At 41.2% G+C, this 22,429-nt stretch overlaps 1 protein-coding gene across 2 annotated transcripts in view; it reads right to left on the bottom strand.

Moving 5' to 3' along the window:
• Nucleotides 1–22,429, bottom strand: part of LOC139559782 (cadherin-7-like) — a 162,140-nt gene that overhangs the window by 27,418 nt on the left and 112,293 nt on the right. For both annotated transcript variants that reach the window (XM_071376134.1, XM_071376135.1), the window contains exon 9: nucleotides 16,007–16,128. In XM_071376134.1, the coding sequence (XP_071232235.1) occupies nucleotides 16,007–16,128 (122 nt within the window). The remainder of the gene's footprint in view (nucleotides 1–16,006; nucleotides 16,129–22,429) is intronic.

Below are 22,429 nucleotides of genomic sequence, written 5' to 3'. Positions count from 1 at the left end.
GAGATAGAGCCATATACTGTGAAACCACCAGCTATAACATCTGACATGACAATAAGGAACGTGATATTAGTGATACATCGAGAGGAAAGGCAGTACCACACTCAATATAGGGGCTGGGATAAATTTAGAAGACCGTTACACCACCTACAAAATCTCCATTGAACCCTCCTGCGTGTGGTCAGGATTTGCCTCTTACCATTACGATGACCCTTTCAACAATACTCATAATAATAACAATAGCGTTGCGTTGGTATGTTTTTCATTAGGTTGATATACAGTATCGTTAGTAGAACCTGGTTTTATATTTATATAATATGACTTGATTAAATGTGTGTGTATTGTAATTACCAGCTAGGTCTGCTGCAGAACAGCAAAAAGAGGAAGGCCCTAAACATTTTTGGCAAAGACTCCAACCACCCAAGTCATAGACTGTTCTCTCTGCTACCGCATGGCAAGCGGTACGAATGTAGCAAGTCTGGAACCAACAGGACCCTGAACAGCTTCTACCGCCAAGCCATAGGATTGCTAAAAAGTTAGTCCATAGCGATTAGTTAACTATTTAACTATCTGCATTTACTCTCTTTGCACTAGATCTTTTGATTCATCACATATATTATCAGTCCTTTACCCTATTATCTACAGTATGCTGCTGCTACTGTCTATTATCTATCCTTTACCCCTACCTACAGTATACTGCTGCTACTGTCTATTATCTATCCTGTTGTCTAGTCACTTTACCCCTACCTACAGTATACTGCTGCTACTGTCTATTATCTATCCTATTGTCTAGTCACTTTACCCCTACCTACAGTATACTGCTGCTACTGTCTATTATATATCCTGTTGCCAAGTCACTTTACTCCTACCTACAGTATACTGCTGTTACTGTCTATTATCTATCCTTTACCCCTACCTACAGTATACTGCTGTTACTGTCTATTATCTATCCTTTACCCCTACCTACAGTATACTGCTGCTACTGTCTATTATCTATCCTTTACCCCTACCTACAGTATACTGCTGCTACTGTCTATTATCTATCCTTTACCCCTACCTACAGTATACTGCTGTTACTGTCTATTATCTATCCTGTTGTCTAGTCACTTTACCCCTACCTACAGTATACTGCTGTTACTGTCTATTATCTATCCTTTACCCCTACCTACAGTATACTGCTGCTACTGTCTATTATCTATCCTTTACCCCTACCTACAGTATACTGCTGCTACTGTCTATTATCTATTCTTTACCCCTACCTACAGTATACTGCTGTTACTGTCTATCTATCCTGTTGTCTAGTCACTTTACCCCTACCTACAGTATACTGCTGTTACTGTCTATTATCTATCCTGGTGTCTAGTAACTTTACCCCTACCTACAGTATACTGCTGTTACTGTCTATTATCTATCCTTTACCCCTACCTACAGTATACTGCTGCTACTGTCTATTATCTATCCTGTTGTCTAGTCACTTTACCCCTACCTACAGTATACTGCTGCTACTGTCTATTATCTATCCTATTGTCTAGTCACTTTACCCCTACCTACAGTATACTGCTGCTACTGTCTATTATATATCCTGTTGCCAAGTCACTTTACTCCTACCTACAGTATACTGCTGTTACTGTCTATTATCTATCCTTTACCCCTACCTACAGTATACTGCTGTTACTGTCTATTATCTATCCTTTACCCCTACCTACAGTATACTGCTGCTACTGTCTATTATCTATCCTTTACCCCTACCTACAGTATACTGCTGCTACTGTCTATTATCTATCCTTTACCCCTACCTACAGTATACTGCTGTTACTGTCTATTATCTATCCTGTTGTCTAGTCACTTTACCCCTACCTACAGTATACTGCTGTTACTGTCTATTATCTATCCTTTACCCCTACCTACAGTATACTGCTGCTACTGTCTATTATCTATCCTTTACCCCTACCTACAGTATACTGCTGCTACTGTCTATTATCTATTCTTTACCCCTACCTACAGTATACTGCTGTTACTGTCTATCTATCCTGTTGTCTAGTCACTTTACCCCTACCTACAGTATACTGCTGTTACTGTCTATTATCTATCCTGGTGTCTAGTAACTTTACCCCTACCTACAGTATACTGCTGTTACTGTCTATTATCTATCCTTTACCCCTACCTACAGTATACTGCTGCTACTGTCTATTATCTATCCTGTTGTCTAGTCACTTTACCCCTACCTACAGTATACTGCTGTTACTGTCTATTATCTATTCTTTACCCCTACCTACAGTATACTGCTGCTACTGTCTATTATCTATCCTGTTGCCTAGTCACTTTACCCCTACCTACAGTATACTGCTGTTACTGTCTATTATCTATCCTTTACCCCTACCTACAGTATACTGCTGTTACTGTCTATTATCTATCCTTTACCCCTACCTACAGTATACTGCTGCTACTGTCTATTATCTATCCTGTTGCCTAGTCACTTTATCCCTACATATATGTACATACATTGCCTACAAAAAGTATTCATACCCATTGACTTATTTCACATTTTGTTGTGTTACGTTCTGAATTCAAAATGGATTAAATCTTTTTTTTTTCTCTCACCCAGATGGGTAGATACACACAATACCCCATAATGACAAAGTGAAAACATGTTTTTAGAAATGTTTGCAAATCTATTTAATATGAAATATAGAACTATCTAATTTACATAAGTATTAACACACCTGAGTCAATACTTTGTAGAAGCACTTTTGGCGGTGACTACAGCTTAGTCTTTCTCGGTAAGTTTCTTCGAGATTTCCACACCTGGATTGTGCAACATTTGCCCATTATTCTTTTCAAAATTATTAAAGTTCTGACAAATTGGTTGTTGATCCTAGACAACCATTTTCAGGTCTTGCCATAGATTTTCAAGTATTTTTAAGTCAAAACTGTAACTCAGCCACTGTATCTTTGTAGTGACTGGGTGTATTGATTTTTGTAATTTTTATTTTATTTAACCTTTATTTAACTAGGCAAGTCAGTTAAGAACAAATTCTTATTTTACAATGATGGCCTACCCCTAACGACACTGAGCCAATTGTACATCGCCCTATGGGGACTCACAATCACAGCTGGTTGTGATACAGCCTGGAATTGGACATGGGTCTGTAGTGACACCTCTAGTACTGAGATGCAGTGCCTTAGACCGCAGCACCACTCGGGAGCTCCGAGTTGATACACTATCCAAAGTGTAATTACTAACTTCACCATGATCAAAGGGATATTTTTACCCATCTACCAATAGTTGCACTTCGTTGCGAGGCATTGGAAAACCTCCCTGGTCTTTGTGGTTGAATCTGTGTTTGAAATTCACTGCTCGACTGAGGGACCTTACAGATAATTGTATGTGTGGGGTACAGAGATGAGGAAGTCATTCACACAGGTGAGTCCATGCAACTTATTATGTGACTTGTTTAAGCAAATATTTTACTCCTGAACTTATTTAGGTTCCCCATAAGAAATAGGGTTGAATACTTATTGACTCAAGACATTTCAGCTTTTTATTTTTTATTAAGTATAAAAATGTCCAAAAACATAATTCCACTTTGACATGATGAGGTATTATGTGTAGGCAGTGACAAAAAAAAATCTAAATGTAATCAATTTTAAATTCAGGCTGTAACAAAACAAAACTGTTAAAAAGTCAAGGGGTGTGAATACTTTCTGAAATCACTGTATCTAGCTCAATTACCTCGTACCCCTGCACATCGACTCGGTATTGGTATCCTGTGTATATAGCCACGTTATCATTACTAATTGTGTATATATTCCTTGGTGTTATTGTTTTTCTATAATTACAAACATTTTTACTCTGCATTGTTGGGAAGGGCCCGGAAGTAAGCATTTCACTGTTAGTCTACACCTGCTGTTTATGAAGCATGTGACAAATAACATTTGATTTGAAATAGATTAAAATACATAGGAGTGTGAATTCTATTATTATATCACCTTGAAATGATCTCAAAAACAGCATCAAATCAGTTCCAAACCAAATGGCAAAGGGGCTGCACGAGTTTTAGCCAAATAACTACACACAGACACACACACACACAGAAATCAGTACACACAATGTTTGCCTCGGACAATTTAAGCATTAAAGTGGAAAAGCCATTCCCGGGCTGGCTTACGATTTATGACACACATGAAAAAAAACACACCATTTAAAAGTGCTGTGTTTAAAAGATGATTATCAGTGGAGGCCCCATCAGGTGGCGCCATAAGAAGATTCCCCCCGGCCCGACGCTCTGCGGTGGCCTAATCCCCCTAGCTTTGGCTGGGTAAAACACCGGCCGTGCCGAGCCCTGCCCTCGTGAAGACCAAGTCAGCACAAAACTCAATATGAGAAAATCTCCTGGAAACTGGAAATGCACCACCATGCCAACAGGGTTTATGTCCCAAATGGGACCCTCTTCCCTATATAGTGCACTACTTTTGACCAGAGCCTTATGGCACCCTATTCCCTATATAGTGCACTACTTTTGACCAGAGCCCTATATAATGAATAGGATTCCATTTGGGATGCAACCTGGGAGTGAGTAAAGCAACAACAACTGTATTTTTCCGTGATAAATTGACATAAATCCCCAAATATGCTACCTTGTCCGTGCGAGGATTTAAAGTTTAAACCCCACGTGATTATCTGGATGGATTTAGTGTCTTATTTGTTTAGGTAGCTCAATATGTGTTGTCCCGTCTCACTTAACAGTGAGTGAATATTTGGCACAGGACTTTGAGAGGTTTAAGGGCTTTTAGGATCATCAAATAAATAATGTATAAATAAACAGTTTATTTTATATAAGTGTTATTTATGTGTTTAGTTTATTTTCTGTTTGTTTTATTTTCTGTTTGATTTATTTATGAGCACATTTTCTGCTTTGGGACCAACACTTTACATGTTGAGTTTATATTTTTGTTCAGTATATTGCTATGAGGACAGGGGTCAAAAACAGTGTCATGGGTCAAGTAGCCCACAGGGAGATAGATATGTAAAATATAGATGATATAATATACACTTGGAACATAGCATGCTTTACCCATATATACTGTATTGTTCACCCTTTCAAGATCATGCTATTTCCCCAAAAAAGGGCCCTTGACTGAAAAGTGCCCATGGTTAATGGTACTATAGGTATATTATAGGTACACTATATATATATATATACATTTCCAAAAGTATGTGGACACCGCTTCAAATTAATGGATTCGGCTATTTCAGCCACAAACGTTGCTGATAAGTGTATAACATTGAGCAGACAAACATGCAATCTCCATAGACAAACATTGGCAGTAGAATGACCTTACTGAAGAGCTCAGTGACTTTCAACGTGGCACCGTCATAGGATGTCACCTTTCCAACAAGTCAGTTCGTAAAATTTCTGCCCTACTAGAGCTGCCCCGGGTCAACATCTAGGAGCAACAACGGCTCAGCCGCAAAGTGGTAGGCCACACAAGCTCACAGAACGGGACCACCGAGTGCTGAAGCCCGTAGCGTGTAGAAATCGTCTTTCCTCGGCTGCAACATTCACTACTGAGTTCCAAACTGCCTCTGGAATCAACGTCAGCACAAGAACTGTTAGTCTGGAGCTTCACGAAATGGGTTTCCATGGCCAAGCAGCCGCACACAAGCCTAAGATTACCATGCGCAATGCCAAGCGTCAGCTGGAGTGGTGTAAAGCTCGCCGCCACTGGTCTCAGTGGAAACCGTGTGGCTCAGTTGGTAGAGCATGGCGCTTGCAACGCCAGGGTTGTGGGTTCATTCCCCACGGGGGGACCAGGATGAATATGTATGAACTTTCCAATTTGTAAGTCGCTCTGGATAAGAGCGTCTGCTAAATGACTTAAATGTAAAATGTAAACACATTCTCTGAAGGGATGAGTCACGCTTCACTATCTGGCAGTCCGTCGGACGTTTAGCGGTGTCAAGAGAACACTACCCGCCCCAACGCATAGTTCCAACTGTAGAGTTTGGTGGAGGAGGAATAACGGTCTTAACGCTACAGCATACAATGTCATTCTAGAATCGTCCGTCTGGAATCGGGAGAAGGCCCTTTCCTGTTTCAGCATGGCAATAACCCCGTGCACAAAGCGAGGTCCATACAGAAATGCATGTTGAGATCGGTGTGGAAGAACTTGACTGGCCTGAACAGAGTCCTGACCTCAACCCCATCGAACACCGACTGCGAGCCAGGCCTAATCGCACAATATCAGAGCCCGACCTCAGTAATGCTCTTGTTTGCTGAATGGAAGCAAGTCTCCGCAGCAATGTTCCAACACCTAGTGGACACCTTCCCAGAACCAGTGTCCATATACTTTTGATCGTGTCGTGTATATTGCAGTTGTATTATTATATCGGTTATCTGTGATAACAAGCTGTAACCTTTTTCATCTGCCCTTTTAACACTATTATCCGTCGCTCCATGGAAGCCCCCCTTAGAGAACGTGCAGCCAGCTAGAAATGCTACACATGTACGAAAAGGCTGGGCACAGACGACACTTCAGACCCGTCACGCTACAGTGGGTCTACTTGATAGCCAGCCAGCTACTATTCAAATCCTCTACCAGCCATTTAGGAAGGCAGCAGCCTTATGGAAAAAGACATACATTCAAATAATATCTTTGACAAGTGCTGGACCGACATATAACAACGGTACTCTCCTATGGGATTTAGCATTCTAATTCTTCTTCATCGTCTGCCATTACAGCACAGGTCTTTGTGTGAAAAACACTGGCAGTCAAAATCTGCCCTGGACGACACATCGTAACCAATAATGGGATGACAGTTGGAAAAATGGCCGAATCAAGGGCACCTAAAGAATAGAGCAGGTACCCTGAGATAGAAAACAGAAGGCAGAGCGAGACAAACTACATGAATAACCCCGTTGCAGGTGTGGGTTGCCGATGGGACTCAGGGACTGACGCTTACACACCCGCCATCTGTTTTGCATTGCGACGGCTGGAGTGGAAACCTTTTGGGGTTTAGGAAATTAATACATTTGGCTTGTTCATTATTGCTTTGCTTTTGTAAGCAAAACTCCAGGGAGGAGGATGGGTCATGTAAGGATAGTGCCATTAACAATGAACAACAAGGAACAGCTATTGGTAATCCTATTGGTATTAACTCTTCTTCAAAAGGCAAACATTTTAGTTTACCTTTATTTAACTTGGCAAATCGGTTAAGAACAAATTCTTATTTACAATGACGGCCTACCCCGGCCAAACCTGGACGACGCTGGGCCAATTGTGCGCCGCCCTATGAACACTTAATAAACAGTGATGGCAAGATGTTATTGCTTTAAAAATTAGCTTTAAAAATGCCATTGCAGATTTGAATTATTTCTATCTTAATTGAAAAATCTAGGTGTGTGGATCGATGGCGGGAAAGGTATCCTTAATTTACTGAAAATACCCTATCGGACAGAAAGAGACACACCTTCCAAACCACAAACCTAAATCTAAGGGTTTGTGTTTCTTGTAGTTTCTTATCATCTCATTCAAACCATACAGCCGACATGCAAGCTTTGACGTAAACGATTAGCGACTACCTTTCCATAGTGTATCTTTAAGTTCATAATGAGTGATAAACAGTAATTTAAGGTTCCAAAGAGACTGAAACTGGCACACAAATGACACGAAGGGAAAACCGACCATAGGGCAAACAACCATTTATGTTTGCTCTTTGCTGTCACAATGGTAAAGGCTTTTACTAAATTAAAATGTGTCTTTAGCACATACTTATTTAGCATACATTGGAAGTCACACTTCCTTTCACAATGCCTATTTTAATTGAAACAATCACGGTAACTATTTATACTGAAAAGTAATCAAGTCATAACAGATGACATACAAAATGTGATTTACAAAAAAGTACAATGCTGTTTTGTTTTGATATTTAAATAACTTTTTCCTCCAGGTGTATTTTTGAATAAGAAAACAGTTCTTGGGGATATGGGGCAATAACTAAGAAAGAGACTAATATGAGTATTATCCTGGTTACGTTATGGTACTTGTATTGAGAGGTGTTATGCTCACATTTGTTAAAAACATTTGTCCCAGGTTCTGGAGTAAATTGTAATATGGGAAAAAAATTAAATGTTCAAACTTGTAGGTCTATATGTTCCCAAGTGTTTAGTTTCATTAGGAACACGGTTGGGGCATATGTTATTTTATTTTGTATTCATTTATTTATTTAACTAGGTAAGTCAGTTTAAGAACACATTCTTATTTTGATTAAATTCCATATGCTTGATAAAACTAAGTACTTAGGAGTATGTACCAGTGTGCAGATTTATTTTTGTTCTCGGTTCTAGTAATTGCTATTTTCTTCTAATATAGGAAAAAGTCAAAAATGTGACAACCAGCCTGTCTCCCCTACCGCTGACCATTGCAACCGGTCATTACCATTTGTAACAACAAAACATGCCTGCTTGATTGTAATCCCCTTCCAGCTTAGACCCCTGCCCTACAAAACAGTTCCCTGTTGACGGGTTGAAGTACACCACCCACCCCTTCTTTAACGTCCCCCCCGCCAGCTGAGCGCCCAGGCTACACAATCAAAGGTCCAGACTACCCAATCAAAGAGAAACCTCTAAGAACTTAAAAATAAGAACACACATTTCTCAAAAATCTATTAACTATTTTGTTTGTGATTGTGACCACTTCAACAACCCTAAAGGTCTCAGAGGTTTTGATTAGATTTCCCCTTCTGCTCAGTCTTCCCACTGTCTCTCTCAAAGGACCAGTATGTTGTTTCTAAGGCCTTAATGGTAGCTGTTTGAGATTTATTCAGGTTATCATTGGTAATGAATGCTACTCTCTTTCACACAAGGGTAACGGTAGCACTCCCGTGGCCACAGACTTTCCACAGGAGCATTAGTCAAATCAAATAAAATCAAATAAAATTTTATTAGTCACATACACATGGTTAGCAGATGTTAATGCGAGTGTAGCGAAATGCTTGTGCTTCTAGTTCCGACAATGCAGTAATAACAACAAGTAATCTAACCTAACAATTCCACAACTACTACCTTATACACACAAGTGTAAAGGGATAAAGAATATGTACATAAAGATATATGAATGAGTGATGGTACAGAACGGCATAGGCAAGATGCAGTAGATGGTATAGAGTACGGTATATACATATGAGATGAGTACTGTAGGGTATGTAAACATAAAGTGGCATAGTTTAAAGTGGCTAGTGGTACATGTATTACATAAAGATGGCAAGATGCAGTAGATGATATAGAGTACAGTATATACATATACATATGAGATGGGTAATGTAGGGTATGTAAACATTATATTAAGTGGCATTGTTTAAAGTGGCTAGTGGTACATTTTTACATAATTTCCATCAATTCCCATTTTTAAAGTGGCTGGAGTTGAGTCAGTATGTTGGCAGCGGCCGCTAAATGTTAGTGGTGGCTGTTTAACAGTCTGATGGCCTTGAGATAGAAGCTGTTTTTCAGTCTCTCGGTCCCTGCTTTGATGCACCTGTACTGACCTCGCCTTCTGGATGATAGCGGGGTGAACAGGCAGTGGCTTGGGTGGTTGTTGTCCTTGATGATCTTTATGGCCTTCCTGTGACATCGGGTGGTGTAGGTGTCCTGGAGGGCAGGTAGTTTGCCCCCGGTGATGCGTTCTGCAGACCTCACTACCCTCTGGAGAGCCTTACGGTTGTGGGCGGAGCAGTTGCCGTACCAGGCGGTGATACAGCCCGACAGGATGCTCTCGATTGTGCATCTGTAGAAGTTTGTGAGTGCTTTTGGTGACAAGCCGAATTTCTTCAGCCTCCTGAGGTTGAAGAGGCGCTGCTGCGCCTTCTTCACAACGCTGTCTGTGTGGGTGGACCAATTCAGTTTGTCCGTGATGTGTACACCGAGGAACTTAAAACTTTCCACCTTCTCCACTACTGACCCGTCGATGTGGATAGGGGGGTGCTCCCTCTGCTGTTTCCTGAAGTCCACAATCATCTCCTTTGTTTTGTTGACGTTGAGTGTGAGGTTATTTTCCTGACACCACACTCCGAGGGCCCTCACCTCCTCCCTGTAGGCCGTCTTGTCGTTGTTGGTAATCAAGCCTACCACTGTAGTGTCATCCGCAAACTTGATGATTGAGTTGGAGGCGTGCATGGCCACGCAGTCGTGGGTGAACAGGGAGTACAGGAGAGGGCTCAGAACGCACCCTTGTGGGGCCCCAGTGTTGAGGATCAGCGGGGTGGAGATGTTGTTACCTACCCTCACCACCTGGGGGCGGCCCGTCAGGAAGTCCAGGACCCAGTTGCACAGGGCGGGGTCGAGACCCAGGGTCTCGAGCTTGATGACGAGTTTGGAGGGTACTATGGTGTTAAATGCTGAGCTGTAGTCGATGAACAGCATTCTCACATAGGTATTCCTCTTGTCCAGATGGGTTAGGGCAGTGTGCAGTGTGGTTGCGATTGCGTCGTCTGTGGACCTATTGGGTCGGTAAGCAAATTGGAGTGGGTCTAGGGTGTCCGGTAGGGTGGAGGTGATATGGTCCTTGACTAGTCTCTCAAAGCACTTCATGATGACGGAAGTGAGTGCTACGGGGCGGTAGTCGTTTAGCTCAGTTACCTTAGCTTTCTTGGGAACAGGAACAATGGTGGCCCTCTTGAAGCAACAGCAGACTGGGATAAGGATTGATTGAATATGTCCGTAAACACACCAGCCAGCTGGTCTGCGCATGCTCTGAGGACGCGGCTGGGAATGCCGTCTGGGCCTGCAGCCTTGCGAGGGGTTAACACGTTTAAATGTTTTACTCACCTCGGCTGCAGTGAAGGAGAGCCCGCAGGTTTTGGTAGCGGGCCGTGTCAGTGGCACTGTATTGTCCTCAAAGCGGGCAAAAAAGTTATTTAGCCTGTCTGGGAGCAAGACATCCTGGTCCGCGACGGGGCTGGTTTTCTTTTTGTAATCCGTGATAGACTGTAGACCCTGCCACATACCTCTTGTGTCTGAGCTGTTGAATTGCGACTCTATTTTGTCTCTGTACTGGGACTTAGCCTGTTTGATTGCCTTGCGGAGAGAATAGCTACACTGTTTGTATTCGGTCAGAGTGAGGTCGGGCTCTCGTCAGACGGGAGTCATAAGGGAGAGAGAAGAATGCAAACAATGGTCTGTCTCTGTCTCTGTCTCTGTCTCTGTCTCTCTCTCTCTCTCTCTCTCTCTCTCTCTCTCTCTCTCTCTCTCTCTCTCTCTCTCTCTCTCTCTCTCTCTCTCTCTCTCTCTCTCTCTCTCTCTCTCTCTCTCTCTCTCTCTCTCTCTCTCTCTCTCTCTCTCTCACACACACACACACAGTCTTCAAGCCCTCTTTGTGGGAGCTTAGTCAATCAGGGACACAATCAAGTTGTTTGTTTTTACAGGATTGGCCTTCTCGTCCAATTACAATCAGGTATTGGCAGTGAATGCCGAACTCACAGGAGTCTAAGGCACTGTTGACGTTGGATTTGTAAATATTATATACAGTTGAAGTCGGAAGTTTACATACAATTATGTTGGAGTCAGATGTGTGTATTGTTGTGATACTTTGTTGTGTTAGATACTAATGCACTGTTGGAGCTTGGATTTTAAACAAGATTTAACCATGGTGAACATACATCTTGCCAATGCAAAACCCCCCAAAAAGTGTACTTTTATGTCATATGCGTAAGTTACAGTTTTGATATTCTTTGCTACTCCTTATCTGATGAGGGTCTATTGAGATTAAGTTTATTTTCAAGGTAGTACAGGAATCCACTTAATTCATTTGGGAGAAGGTGTATGTATGTAGGCTAGGGTTTTTTCTCATGTTGTTTTGCTCAGCGTCTCTCAGTGCTGCAAACAGGGACTCCTTTGAGTTGTTTAAGTGGCACAGCCTCGGGATGACAATGATTTTCACAAGTTACCGCTGTTGACGGATTTTAAATTACATAACGCATGACGACAGTTATTAAAATGTCCTCTCGGCCACAATCCCCCCCAAAATGTGTTCTACTTCTAGATGGTATACAGGTGGTGTTCAGCCAGAAGGGCTGGTTTCAGATCTGTTTTTACTGTATAGCCAACTCATATATTTGTTGTCACACTATGACAACTCCAAGTTTGGCATGTCAACTCCAAGTTTGGCATGTCAACTCCAAGTTTGGCATGTCAACTCCAAGTTTGGCATGTCAACTCCAAGTTTGGCATGTCAACTCCAAGTTTGGCATGTCAACTCCAAGTTTGACATTACAACTCCAAGTTTGGCATGTCAACTCCAAGTTTGACATTACAATTACCACAGCAGCTGGCTATACAGCACAAACATATTGAAGGCCAGAGTAATATTCAGGTACTCTACAGTATATGTGAACATTTTTTGTAGCTCAAATCAGTCTAACCTTTAAAGAGATCATTTGAGCATTTTGACAACTATCATTAGCACAATGATTTGGAAGTCCGTGGGATCAACAAGCTGGTCTGAACGATAATTACAAATCGTTCCGGAAACTACCTTCAACTTCCTTTAAAAAGAGAGACATACAAGTGGTATCCATGAGTTGATCTGACTCTGGGTTACAAACAAAAATGGCTTAATTGACAAAATCTCAAACTATATAATACATAGTTATTCCACAGGAGATTGAATACCATTAACTATATAGGGCTCCCGCGTGGCGCAGCGGTCTAAGGCACTGCATCTCCGTGATTGAGGCGTCACTACAGACTACAGACACAACTGGCTGTGATTGGGAGTCCCATAGGGCGGCGCACAATTTGCCCAGAGTCGTCCAGGTTTGGCCGGTGTAGGCCGTCCTTGTAAATAAGAATTTGTTCTAAACTGACTTGCCTAGTTAAATAAAAAATTGTATATAGTTAATCCATATGAGATTGAATACCACAATCTATATAGTTATTCCATATAAGATTTAATACCAATAACTATATAATAGGATTTCCTGTTATCAACCTCTTGCCTGATCTCCCAGACGACGTCACTAGCCTTTTCCCTGCCTGTACTGTTGCCTTTTTGGACCCCCTGTGTATGACCTTCTGCCTGCCCCTGGACCCAGCTACCTGCCTCCTCCTGTGTTCCTTTGCAATAAACACCTGCTGCGCCCTGCGCTTCAAACCAGCTCTCTGTCTCCCATCGTGTTCATTACAATAATATATAGTTATTCCATATGAGATGGAATACCACTAACTATATAATATATAGTTATTCCATATGAGATTGAAATACCACTAACTACAGTGTATAATATAGAGTTATCATAAAGGAGATATAACTTCTCTGTCTTACCATCTGTGTCTCTACAGGCAGTGGGGCACGTAAGCTAAATCAAGACAAACATTTAAATTAGTCTAATGTGCATATACAGTACATATTGGACATAGGACTGTATAATTAAGCAATAAGGCACGAGGAGGTGTGGTATATGGCCAATATACCACGGCTAAGAGCTGTTCTTACGCACGACTCAACTCGGAGTGCCTGGACACAGCCCTTAGCTGTGGTATATTAGCCATATACCCCCCCCCAAGTGCATTACTGCTATTATAAACTGGTTACCAACGTAATTAGAGCTGTAAAAATACCTGTTTTGTCATACCCGTGATATACCACAGCTGTCAGCAAATCAGCATTCAGGGCTCAAACTACCCAGTTCCCGTGTGGTGCAGCGGTCTAAGGCACTGCATCTCTAGTGCTAGAGGTGTCACTGCAGACCCTGGTTCGATCCCGGGCTGTATCACAACTGGCCGTGATAGTGAGTCCCATAGGGAGGCGCACAATTGGCCCAGCATTGTTCTGGTTAAGGGAGGCCGGGGTAGGCCGTCATTGTAAATAAGAAATAGTTCTTAACTGACTTGCCTAGTTAAATAAATATAATACTATGTAATATATAGTTATCTTAAAGGAGATGCTATCTCCTCGGCCATACCATCTGTATCTCTACAGGCAGTGGGCCATGAGGAAGAGAAGTGTCCATTCATGTGTATAATCGCCTCATTGGAAGTGCATGAGGGCCTTGAACTCAGCCATTACATAAAAAGACAATATTCTAATGTCAAAGGTCACCAAAGGACACACAGGTCCATCAGGCCGTGTATCCCTGTTAACCTGATTGGGCTTAATTGCACTCATTAAGAGAGCACCACATATTTAATACGGCTATCATCTCCTACTATAATTATGGCGGGCGGTGGTGTGTGAAGCTATTGTATTTCAATGGATTGCTTGAAGAGATTCTTGGGTATGGGGTATGTCAATGTGGTGTGACCAATTCACTGGTATTGTTTTTTGTTGTTGTGAGGACTTAATGATGCCATTTTCACAACTCAAAAAAGGTGTAATGTCACACACGCACACACACACACCACAGCTGTGCTCCCACTCTACAGAGACAGAGAATGGATGCATAAGTAAACGTGTGGTCTCAGCTTGGCTGGTTGGCTGCCGTGGCGAGCTGACACCGAGTACTTGACACCACGCCACGTTTTCACACAAACCAATTTCATGCCACAATCCCCCCACAGTCCTGTTTTGCATCCCCCTATAAAACCCTTTTCCACATGACAGCACAACGCTTTGATCCCCTGATTAGGCACCTGCTATGGAGATCCATGTGACGCCTCTAACTACCTTCACCTGACCGCTGCTGTTTTATACAATTGGCTATGAGACAATTATGGCGCAGAAAATCTTTTTCCACCTCAAAATTTTGCGCAATTATTGATATGCCTAATTATCAGTGCTGGGGAAGCTAATCCGAAAATATAATTTACCAAGCTACCAATTATTTTACACTGGAAAAAGTCGAGCTACACTAAAGCTACCCTTAGAAAAATATAGTTTACTTAATTGAAGTTACTTTGAAAAAATTGTTCACTACATCCATACTACTTTGTTAAAAAAGTATCACATGTAAATCTGAAATGTCATAAACTACAAATTGCAAGAATAGATCACTTCAGGGGTCATATGTTAAACAGAACGTGTAATTTAGCCTATTAAACACAAAAACAATGTTTCAAGTGAGAATTAGGGAGGTCTGATGCCGAAAAAGAAAGGAAATGATTGCTTACTTCTTTTTGCAAAAAACAGTAGTGTGTAGTTCCAGTAGTTAGCTACACCGCTACATGGTAAAACAGTAGTGTGTAGTTCCAGTAGTTAGCTACACCGCTACATGGTAAAACAGTAGTGTGTAGTTCCAGTAGTTAGCTACACCGCTACATGGTAAAACAGTAGTGTGTAGTTCCAGTAGTTAGCTACACCGCTACATGGTAAAACAGTAGTGTGTAGTTCCAGTAGTTAGCTACACCGCTACATGGTAAAACAGTAGTGTGTAGTTCCAGTAGTTAGCTACACCGCTACATGGTAAAACAGTAGTGTGTAGTTCCAACAGTTAGCTACACCGCTACATGGTAAAACAGTAGTGTGTAGTTCCAGTAGTTAGCTACACCGCTACATGGTAAAATAGTAGTGTGTAGTTCCAGTAGTTAGCTACACGGCTACATGGTAAAACAGTAGTGTGTAGTTCCAACAGTTAGCTACACCGCTACATGGTAAAACAGTAGTGTGTAATTCAAACAGTTAGCTACACCGCTACATGGTAAAACAGTAGTGTGTAATTCCAACAGTTAGCTACACTACTACATGGCAAAGAAAGGAATTAACTACTGAAAACACTACCAATTTTTGAATTTGGTTCTACCACCAATCTATCGCAAAATGTTCTTAAATTAAATACTAGTTTAACTACATCGATGTTCACTACTCCCCAACACTGCTAATTATTCATTTGTTTTAATTGCAACAATGATATCCAATATAATAGTTTTATCCAATATAACAGCGCTACCAAAATCATATCATCTTTGAACTCTGCATCCGAACATTCAATTGTGTCATCCCATTCTAACGTACTGTATTTGGCCCTCAGTCTTCCATTACCAATAGGAGCTTTTAAATGCATCATAAGATGTTGACATACCTGTCCAGGTCTGGCACTCTCACAAAGGTAGGTCTCGTACTCGATGGCGAAGACAGGCGCGTTGTCATTGATGTCCGTCACTGTGATCAGAACTACACCCTTTCCCACTTGCAATGGGTCCACTGGAAGAGAAAGAAACAAGTGGTCAAGGATAAGCATAACCAAATGCCCTGGTCTATAAGCATGTATCAATTCAATTTAAAATAAATATATATTAAAAAATGCATGTATCTGTCAGTGGAGGCTCCTCAGAGGAGGAAGGGGAGGACCATCCTCCTCCGTGAAATTTCATAAAAAATGTAAATAGTGAAACATTAAAAAAGTATTTTTAGTAGTAAAACTATACTAAATATATTCATATGTCACCAAATAATTGATTAAAATACACCTTTTTTGCAATGAAGGTCAACAGTAACTTCAACAGCACTGTCTGGGGCACGTTCTGCCCCACAACATCAAGTTCCTTTAACTGATTTCACCACACACCTGTATTAGCGTGTCTTAAATTAATTTCATGGAGCTACACAGACAAGTTTAGAGACTTGAACAAAAATGCTATAAAAAGTTATCATTTGAAGACAGTGGCCACGTAAAACAAAAACCAAAGCATGGGTTGCTACATAACCATGTCCATAGACTGCTTACAGGGTAAGGAAAACAATATTTAAAATGTGGTGAAATATCCCTTTAAGAAAACATTCAGAAAACAGACTGTGTAGGACATCTGGAAGACTGGGGGTGTCTGGAAGTGTTCTTATTAGGAGTCGGTGCTCGACAACAACTCTGTGGTCTTCACTGAGTGACTCGGCATGCTCAGACGATGTTTGCTTTTTAACAAGCTAATTTTGTCTTGTTTACCCTTTTCTTCAGCTGAACCTTTATCTTAATATAAATCATGGATTGGGGTAAACCCGACAGGTCAAGGTTTCTCGGCACGCTATATTCTCCACTGGAGAATGGTCTGAAGGCAGAACGTTCATAGATATAAATACAGATTTGTCAAAAAACAGACGCACGAGAATGGTTGATGCGTGTTTTTTCATATAATTTTCAACTTCCTACAAACTCGGTGTGTTATGACCAATGGCCCTAAGATCACATACTGAGTGTGATGCATGATCATGTACTATGTATAGCGTCTTCATAATCAAGATGAATTGGTAGAAATCTATTGAACTTTAAATAATAACCTAGAAAGGAGAAAAAACCTTCTGCTATGTCATAGTAAACGGTGTTCCTCAGAGATTGATGTTCCTATCATTGATGTCGGGGTACTTACTGTATGTCCCTCAACTGTTTCTCTGCAGATTTCTCCACAGTTCAACCATACTGTAAGTGGGGAGTGGTGAGCTGAGGAAAATATACCTGAGATCTGGTTGTCTCTCAAAGACACGGGTGTAATTCATGTGCGGAGAGAAAGATTTACTCAACAGATGGGTTGGCTGTATCTGGAATCGCTTACGTCTTAATATGAATAATCCTCTACACCTGTAGCATGTGGGCAGAGTCACAGGTGCAATCAACTATGATGGGTCTGTTTAGTTTGAACGTTATCCCCTGTGATTTCAGTCAACTGTGATGGGTAGGTTTAGTTTGAACATTATCCCCTGTGATTTCAGTCAACTATGATGGGTCTGTTTAGTTTGAACGTTATCCCCTGTGATTTCAGTCAACTGTGATGGGTAGGTTTAGTTTGAACATTATCCCCTGTGATTTCAGTCAACAGTGATGGGTCTGTTTAGTTTGAACATTATCCCCTGTGATTTCAATCAACAGTGATGGGTCTGTTTAGTTTGAACATTATCCCCTGTGATTTCAGTCAACAGTGATGGGTAGGTTTAGTTTGGACATTATCCCCTGTGATTTCAATCAACAGTGATGGGTCTGTTTAGTTTGAACGTTATCCCCTGTGATTTCAGTCAACAGTGATGGGTCTGTTTAGTCTGAACATTATCCCCTGTGATTTCAGTCAACAGTGATGGGTCTGTTTAGTTTGAACATTATCCCCTGTGATTTCAATCAACAGTGATGGGTCTGTTTAGTTTGAACGTTATCCCCTGTGATTTCAGTCAACAGTGATGGGTAGGTTTAGTTTGGACATTATCCCCTGTGATTTCAGTCAACAGTGATGGGTCTGTTTAGTCTGAACATTATCCCCTGTGATTTCAGTCAACAGTGATGGGTAGGTTTAGTTTGGACATTATCCCCTGTGATTTCAGTCAACAGTGATGGGTCTGTTTAGTCTGAACATTATCCCCTGTGATTTCAGTCAACAGTGATGGGTCTGTTAAGTCTGAACATTATCCCCTGTGACTTCAGTCAACAGTGATGGGTCTGTTTAGTTTGGACATTATCCCCTGTGATTACTTGGGAAATTCTGTAATCTATACACAAATTCCACCGGCAAACACTGAACACCTGTGGAGGGCAAATGGCAACAGCTCCACCAGAAGGACAACATCTGGTAGGGTGTGTGTGTGTGTGTGTGTGTGTGAGCGTGTCTGCTCGGCCATTACAACAACCCTCTCTTCATTTGTCCTCTATGGTAAAAAGCATATGTCCACAATATCATTCCAACAGACCCCCTCTTTCTCCTCCCTCTAACAGTCCTCACTGTGGGTGAGCTCTTCTGGCTGATGAAGAGGATATGAAGTATGATTTAGATGTATCTAGGCGGCGGCACAGCTCAAAGGTCAAAGGTTTTTCCCTTCGATTACAGAAATCATTTAATCGAGCCAGAAGAAGCTAGAGAAATTATCCTCCAAAATGATGTTGTATCCTCACACATCTACTTTGAGTTTCACTACCACGCTGTGGGTTCAAACCTCGATCGTCAGCTGTCTGCCTGTCATACACGGTCGGTCAGTTCAGTCTAATTAAGGCATAGATGTAATCATTTGCGCATTGCTTTGCTCACATTTCCTGGGTTGTGTTCAGCAGGTATGAAAGGAGAGAAAATGATTCAAACGAGAGTGAAATGGGGAGGTGCTATCTGAACTGGTTTGTTTTTGTTTTCCGTTGCAAAATGTTTTGCTATGGTGTGAACACGCCCCTAATGAACATGACCCTGATGTAAAGCCTTGCTTCAACTGCGCCAATAGCTAGCTTACTAATACAGCACACATTTAGTAAGTGTCAGTTGACATCTATATAATCTAGTGGATAACACATTGGCTGTGTTCCAGGCCGCCTACATTACATTCGCAAATCTCACAACCCCTGAAAGTGTTTAACATGACAGTAACAGCATTAACACGATAATGCAATCTGATGCCCAAATCCTTGATTAATGTGCAGCTCAACTGCTTTGTCGTCGGTCTGGAACGTGGCCAATATCACAATATCAGTTCCTGTTAACATACATGTGTTTGCAATGCGAAATCCCATTGCTCATAGCTTTCAGAAAGTATTCACACCACTTGATTTTTTACACATTTTGTTGTGTTACAGCCTGAATTTAAAATGTATTAAATTGAGATGTTTTTCTCACTGGCCTACACACAATACCCCATAATGTTAAAGTTGAATAATGTTTTTAGAAATATTTACAAATTAATACAAAATGAAAAGCTGAAATGTCTTGAGTCAATAAGTATTCAACCCCTTTGTTATGGCAAACCTAAATAAGTTCAGGAGTAGAAATTTGCTTAACAAGTCACATAATAAGTTGCATAGACTCTGTGTGCAATAATAGTGTTAAACATTATTTTTTTAATGACTACCTCATCCCTGTACCCCACACAATTATCTGCAAGGTCCCCCAGCCAAGCAGTGAATTTCAAACACACTCAGCCACAAAGACCAGGGAGGTTTTCCAATGCCTAGCAAAAAAACAGACATTGAATATCCCTTTGAGCATGGTAAAGTTATGAATTACACTTTGGATGGTGTATCAATACACACTGTCACTACAAAGATACAGGCGTCAGTTGCCGGAGAGGAAGGAAAGCGCTCAGGGATTTCACCAAGAGGCCAATTGTGATGTTAAAACAGTTACAGAGTTGCTGTGATGGGAGAAAACTGATGGATCAACAACACTGTAGTTACTCCACAATACTAACCTAAATAACAGAGTGAAAAGAAGGAAGTCTGTGTACAGAATACAAATATTCCAAAACATGCATCCTGTTTGCAATAATAAACTAAAGTAAAACTGAAAAAATTGCGGCAAAGACTCAGACCCCTGAGTCAATGTATTGACTCAGGGGTCTGAATACTTAATACATTTGTTACAATTTCTAAAAATATATTTTCACTTCGTCATTATTGGGTATTGTGTGTAGATGACTGCATTTAAATTTTTTTTTAATCCATTTTGAATTCTGGCTGTAACAAAACAAAATGTGGAATAGGTCAAGGGGTATGAATACTTTCTGAAGGCACTGTACAGTGATCCCTCGCCACTTCGCGGTTCACTTATCGCGGATTCGCTATTTCGCGGATTTTCATAATGCATTTTTTTTTTTTTTTTGGTGCATTGTGCTCTGCATTCTGATTCGCTAAAAACTCACTCCCGCTTCTTGTATCAAAACATGCTACGAATTGTGCTATCATTTTGTCGTCTCGTGCAGTTATGTGTACGTACATAAAACAGCTTGGCAAATTTACATTAAGTTGGCCAAATTATCTTGTAATTTCGAACATCTCCTAAACCCATAATGTCGACGAAACGGCCTACACGTGAGTCACTGTATTTGTATACATGTAATAGTTGCTAATTGTAAAAAAAAAAAAAGTTTTCTATTTCGCGGATTTCACTTATCGCGGGTCATTTTCGGAACGTAACCCCCGCGATAAACGAGGGATTACTGTATACTCCTTTCACATTACATTTACATTTTAGTCATTTAGCAGACGCTCTTATCCAGAGCGACTTACAGTAGAGTGCATACATTTTATTACATTTTACATACTGAGACAAGGATATCCCTACCGGCCAAACCCTCCCTAACCCGGACGACGCTATGCCAATTGTGCGTCGCCCCACGGACCTCCCGGTTGCGGCCGGCTGCGACAGAGCCTGGGCGCGAACCCAGCCCAGCCTGGGCGCGAACCCAGAGACTCTGGTGGCGTAGCTAGCAGTGCCCTAGACCACTGCGCCACCCGGGAGGCCCCTAGTGTAGCATTATCTACATGTCTCCACAGTTGTTGACTGCAGCTCGACATAGAAATAGATTGTGCACATCTGTCAGTACATGCTGCTGCTGATATACCGAGGTGAGAGGGGGGGAGGGGGGGGGTAGCAGGGAGAGAGAGAAACAGAGAGAGAGAAACAGAGAGAGCGAGAGAAACAGAGAGAGAGAGAAACAGAGAGAGAGAGAAACAGAGAGAGAAACAGAGAGAGAGAGAAACAGAGAGAGAGAGAAACAGAGAGAGAAACAGAGAGAGAAACAGAGAGAGAGAGAAACAGAGAGAGAAACAGAGAGAGAGAGAGAAACAGAGAGAGAAACAGAGAGAGAGAGAAACAGAGAGAGAGAGAAACAGAGAGAGAGAAACAGAGAGAGAGAAACAGAGAGAGAGAGAAACAGAGAGAGAGAAACAGAGAGAGAGAAACAGAGAGAGAGAAACAGAGAGAGAGAGAAACAGAGAGAGAGAAACAGAGAGAGAGAAACAGAGAGAGAGAAACAGAGAGAGAGAGAAACAGAGAGAGAGAAACAGAGAGAGAGAAACAGAGAGAGAGATTTTTCCAGAGTAACAAACAGTTACTTTGGAGGTGACTACAACTATTTGAAAACAGATCCCCAAGGATGACAACTTTTTCAAAAATATTTGAATCCAGATCTCAGTGACTACTTTTCTGATTGGCTGCCTCCAACTAATGGCAGGGCTGTATCTGGAAATGCATGTTGAAATAGATTGACTAGAACAAACACACACAATCTCCTAAACTATTCCAATCTATCTGACAGTCATATTTGATCTACACAATACATTTATATCTGAACATGCTGTAAATGTCCATTCTCCTGATTGTCCAGGTGTATAAAATCAAAGGAAAACCAAAGATATGTTGAACCGATAAGTATAAATAAATTGTGACACTCAACTACTGTATGACACTTTCAACATGCCAATGAAAAGGTTGAAAGTTGCAATGGATTGCAAAGAGTAATTCAAAGCCAATTGCAAACCTTGCAAATGGCAAGTTTGATGCTCACACTGCAAATTCTTCAGTGTAATAAAATACAAACAAATAAAAACAGTGTTAAATCAACACTCAAAGTGTTGAGTCTGTGGACTCAAATACACACAGCAACAGAGTTAATTAAATGAACACACTGCTTTGTGAAAAGTCTTGTTAAAATATTTAGTTCTTGGAAATTGGCTTTGGTACAACTTATATCTAACTTTGGTACAACTTATCTCTAACTTTGGTACAACTTACCTCTAACTGTGTATCCCTACGCCAAAGTGAGACATACG

Source organism: Salvelinus alpinus, chromosome 30 (assembly GCF_045679555.1).
Source record: "Salvelinus alpinus chromosome 30, SLU_Salpinus.1, whole genome shotgun sequence".
NCBI lineage: Eukaryota > Metazoa > Chordata > Actinopteri > Salmoniformes > Salmonidae > Salvelinus > Salvelinus alpinus.
The sequence above is the reverse complement of the archived record's forward strand: the minus strand, read 5'-3'. Positions and strand labels throughout refer to the sequence as shown.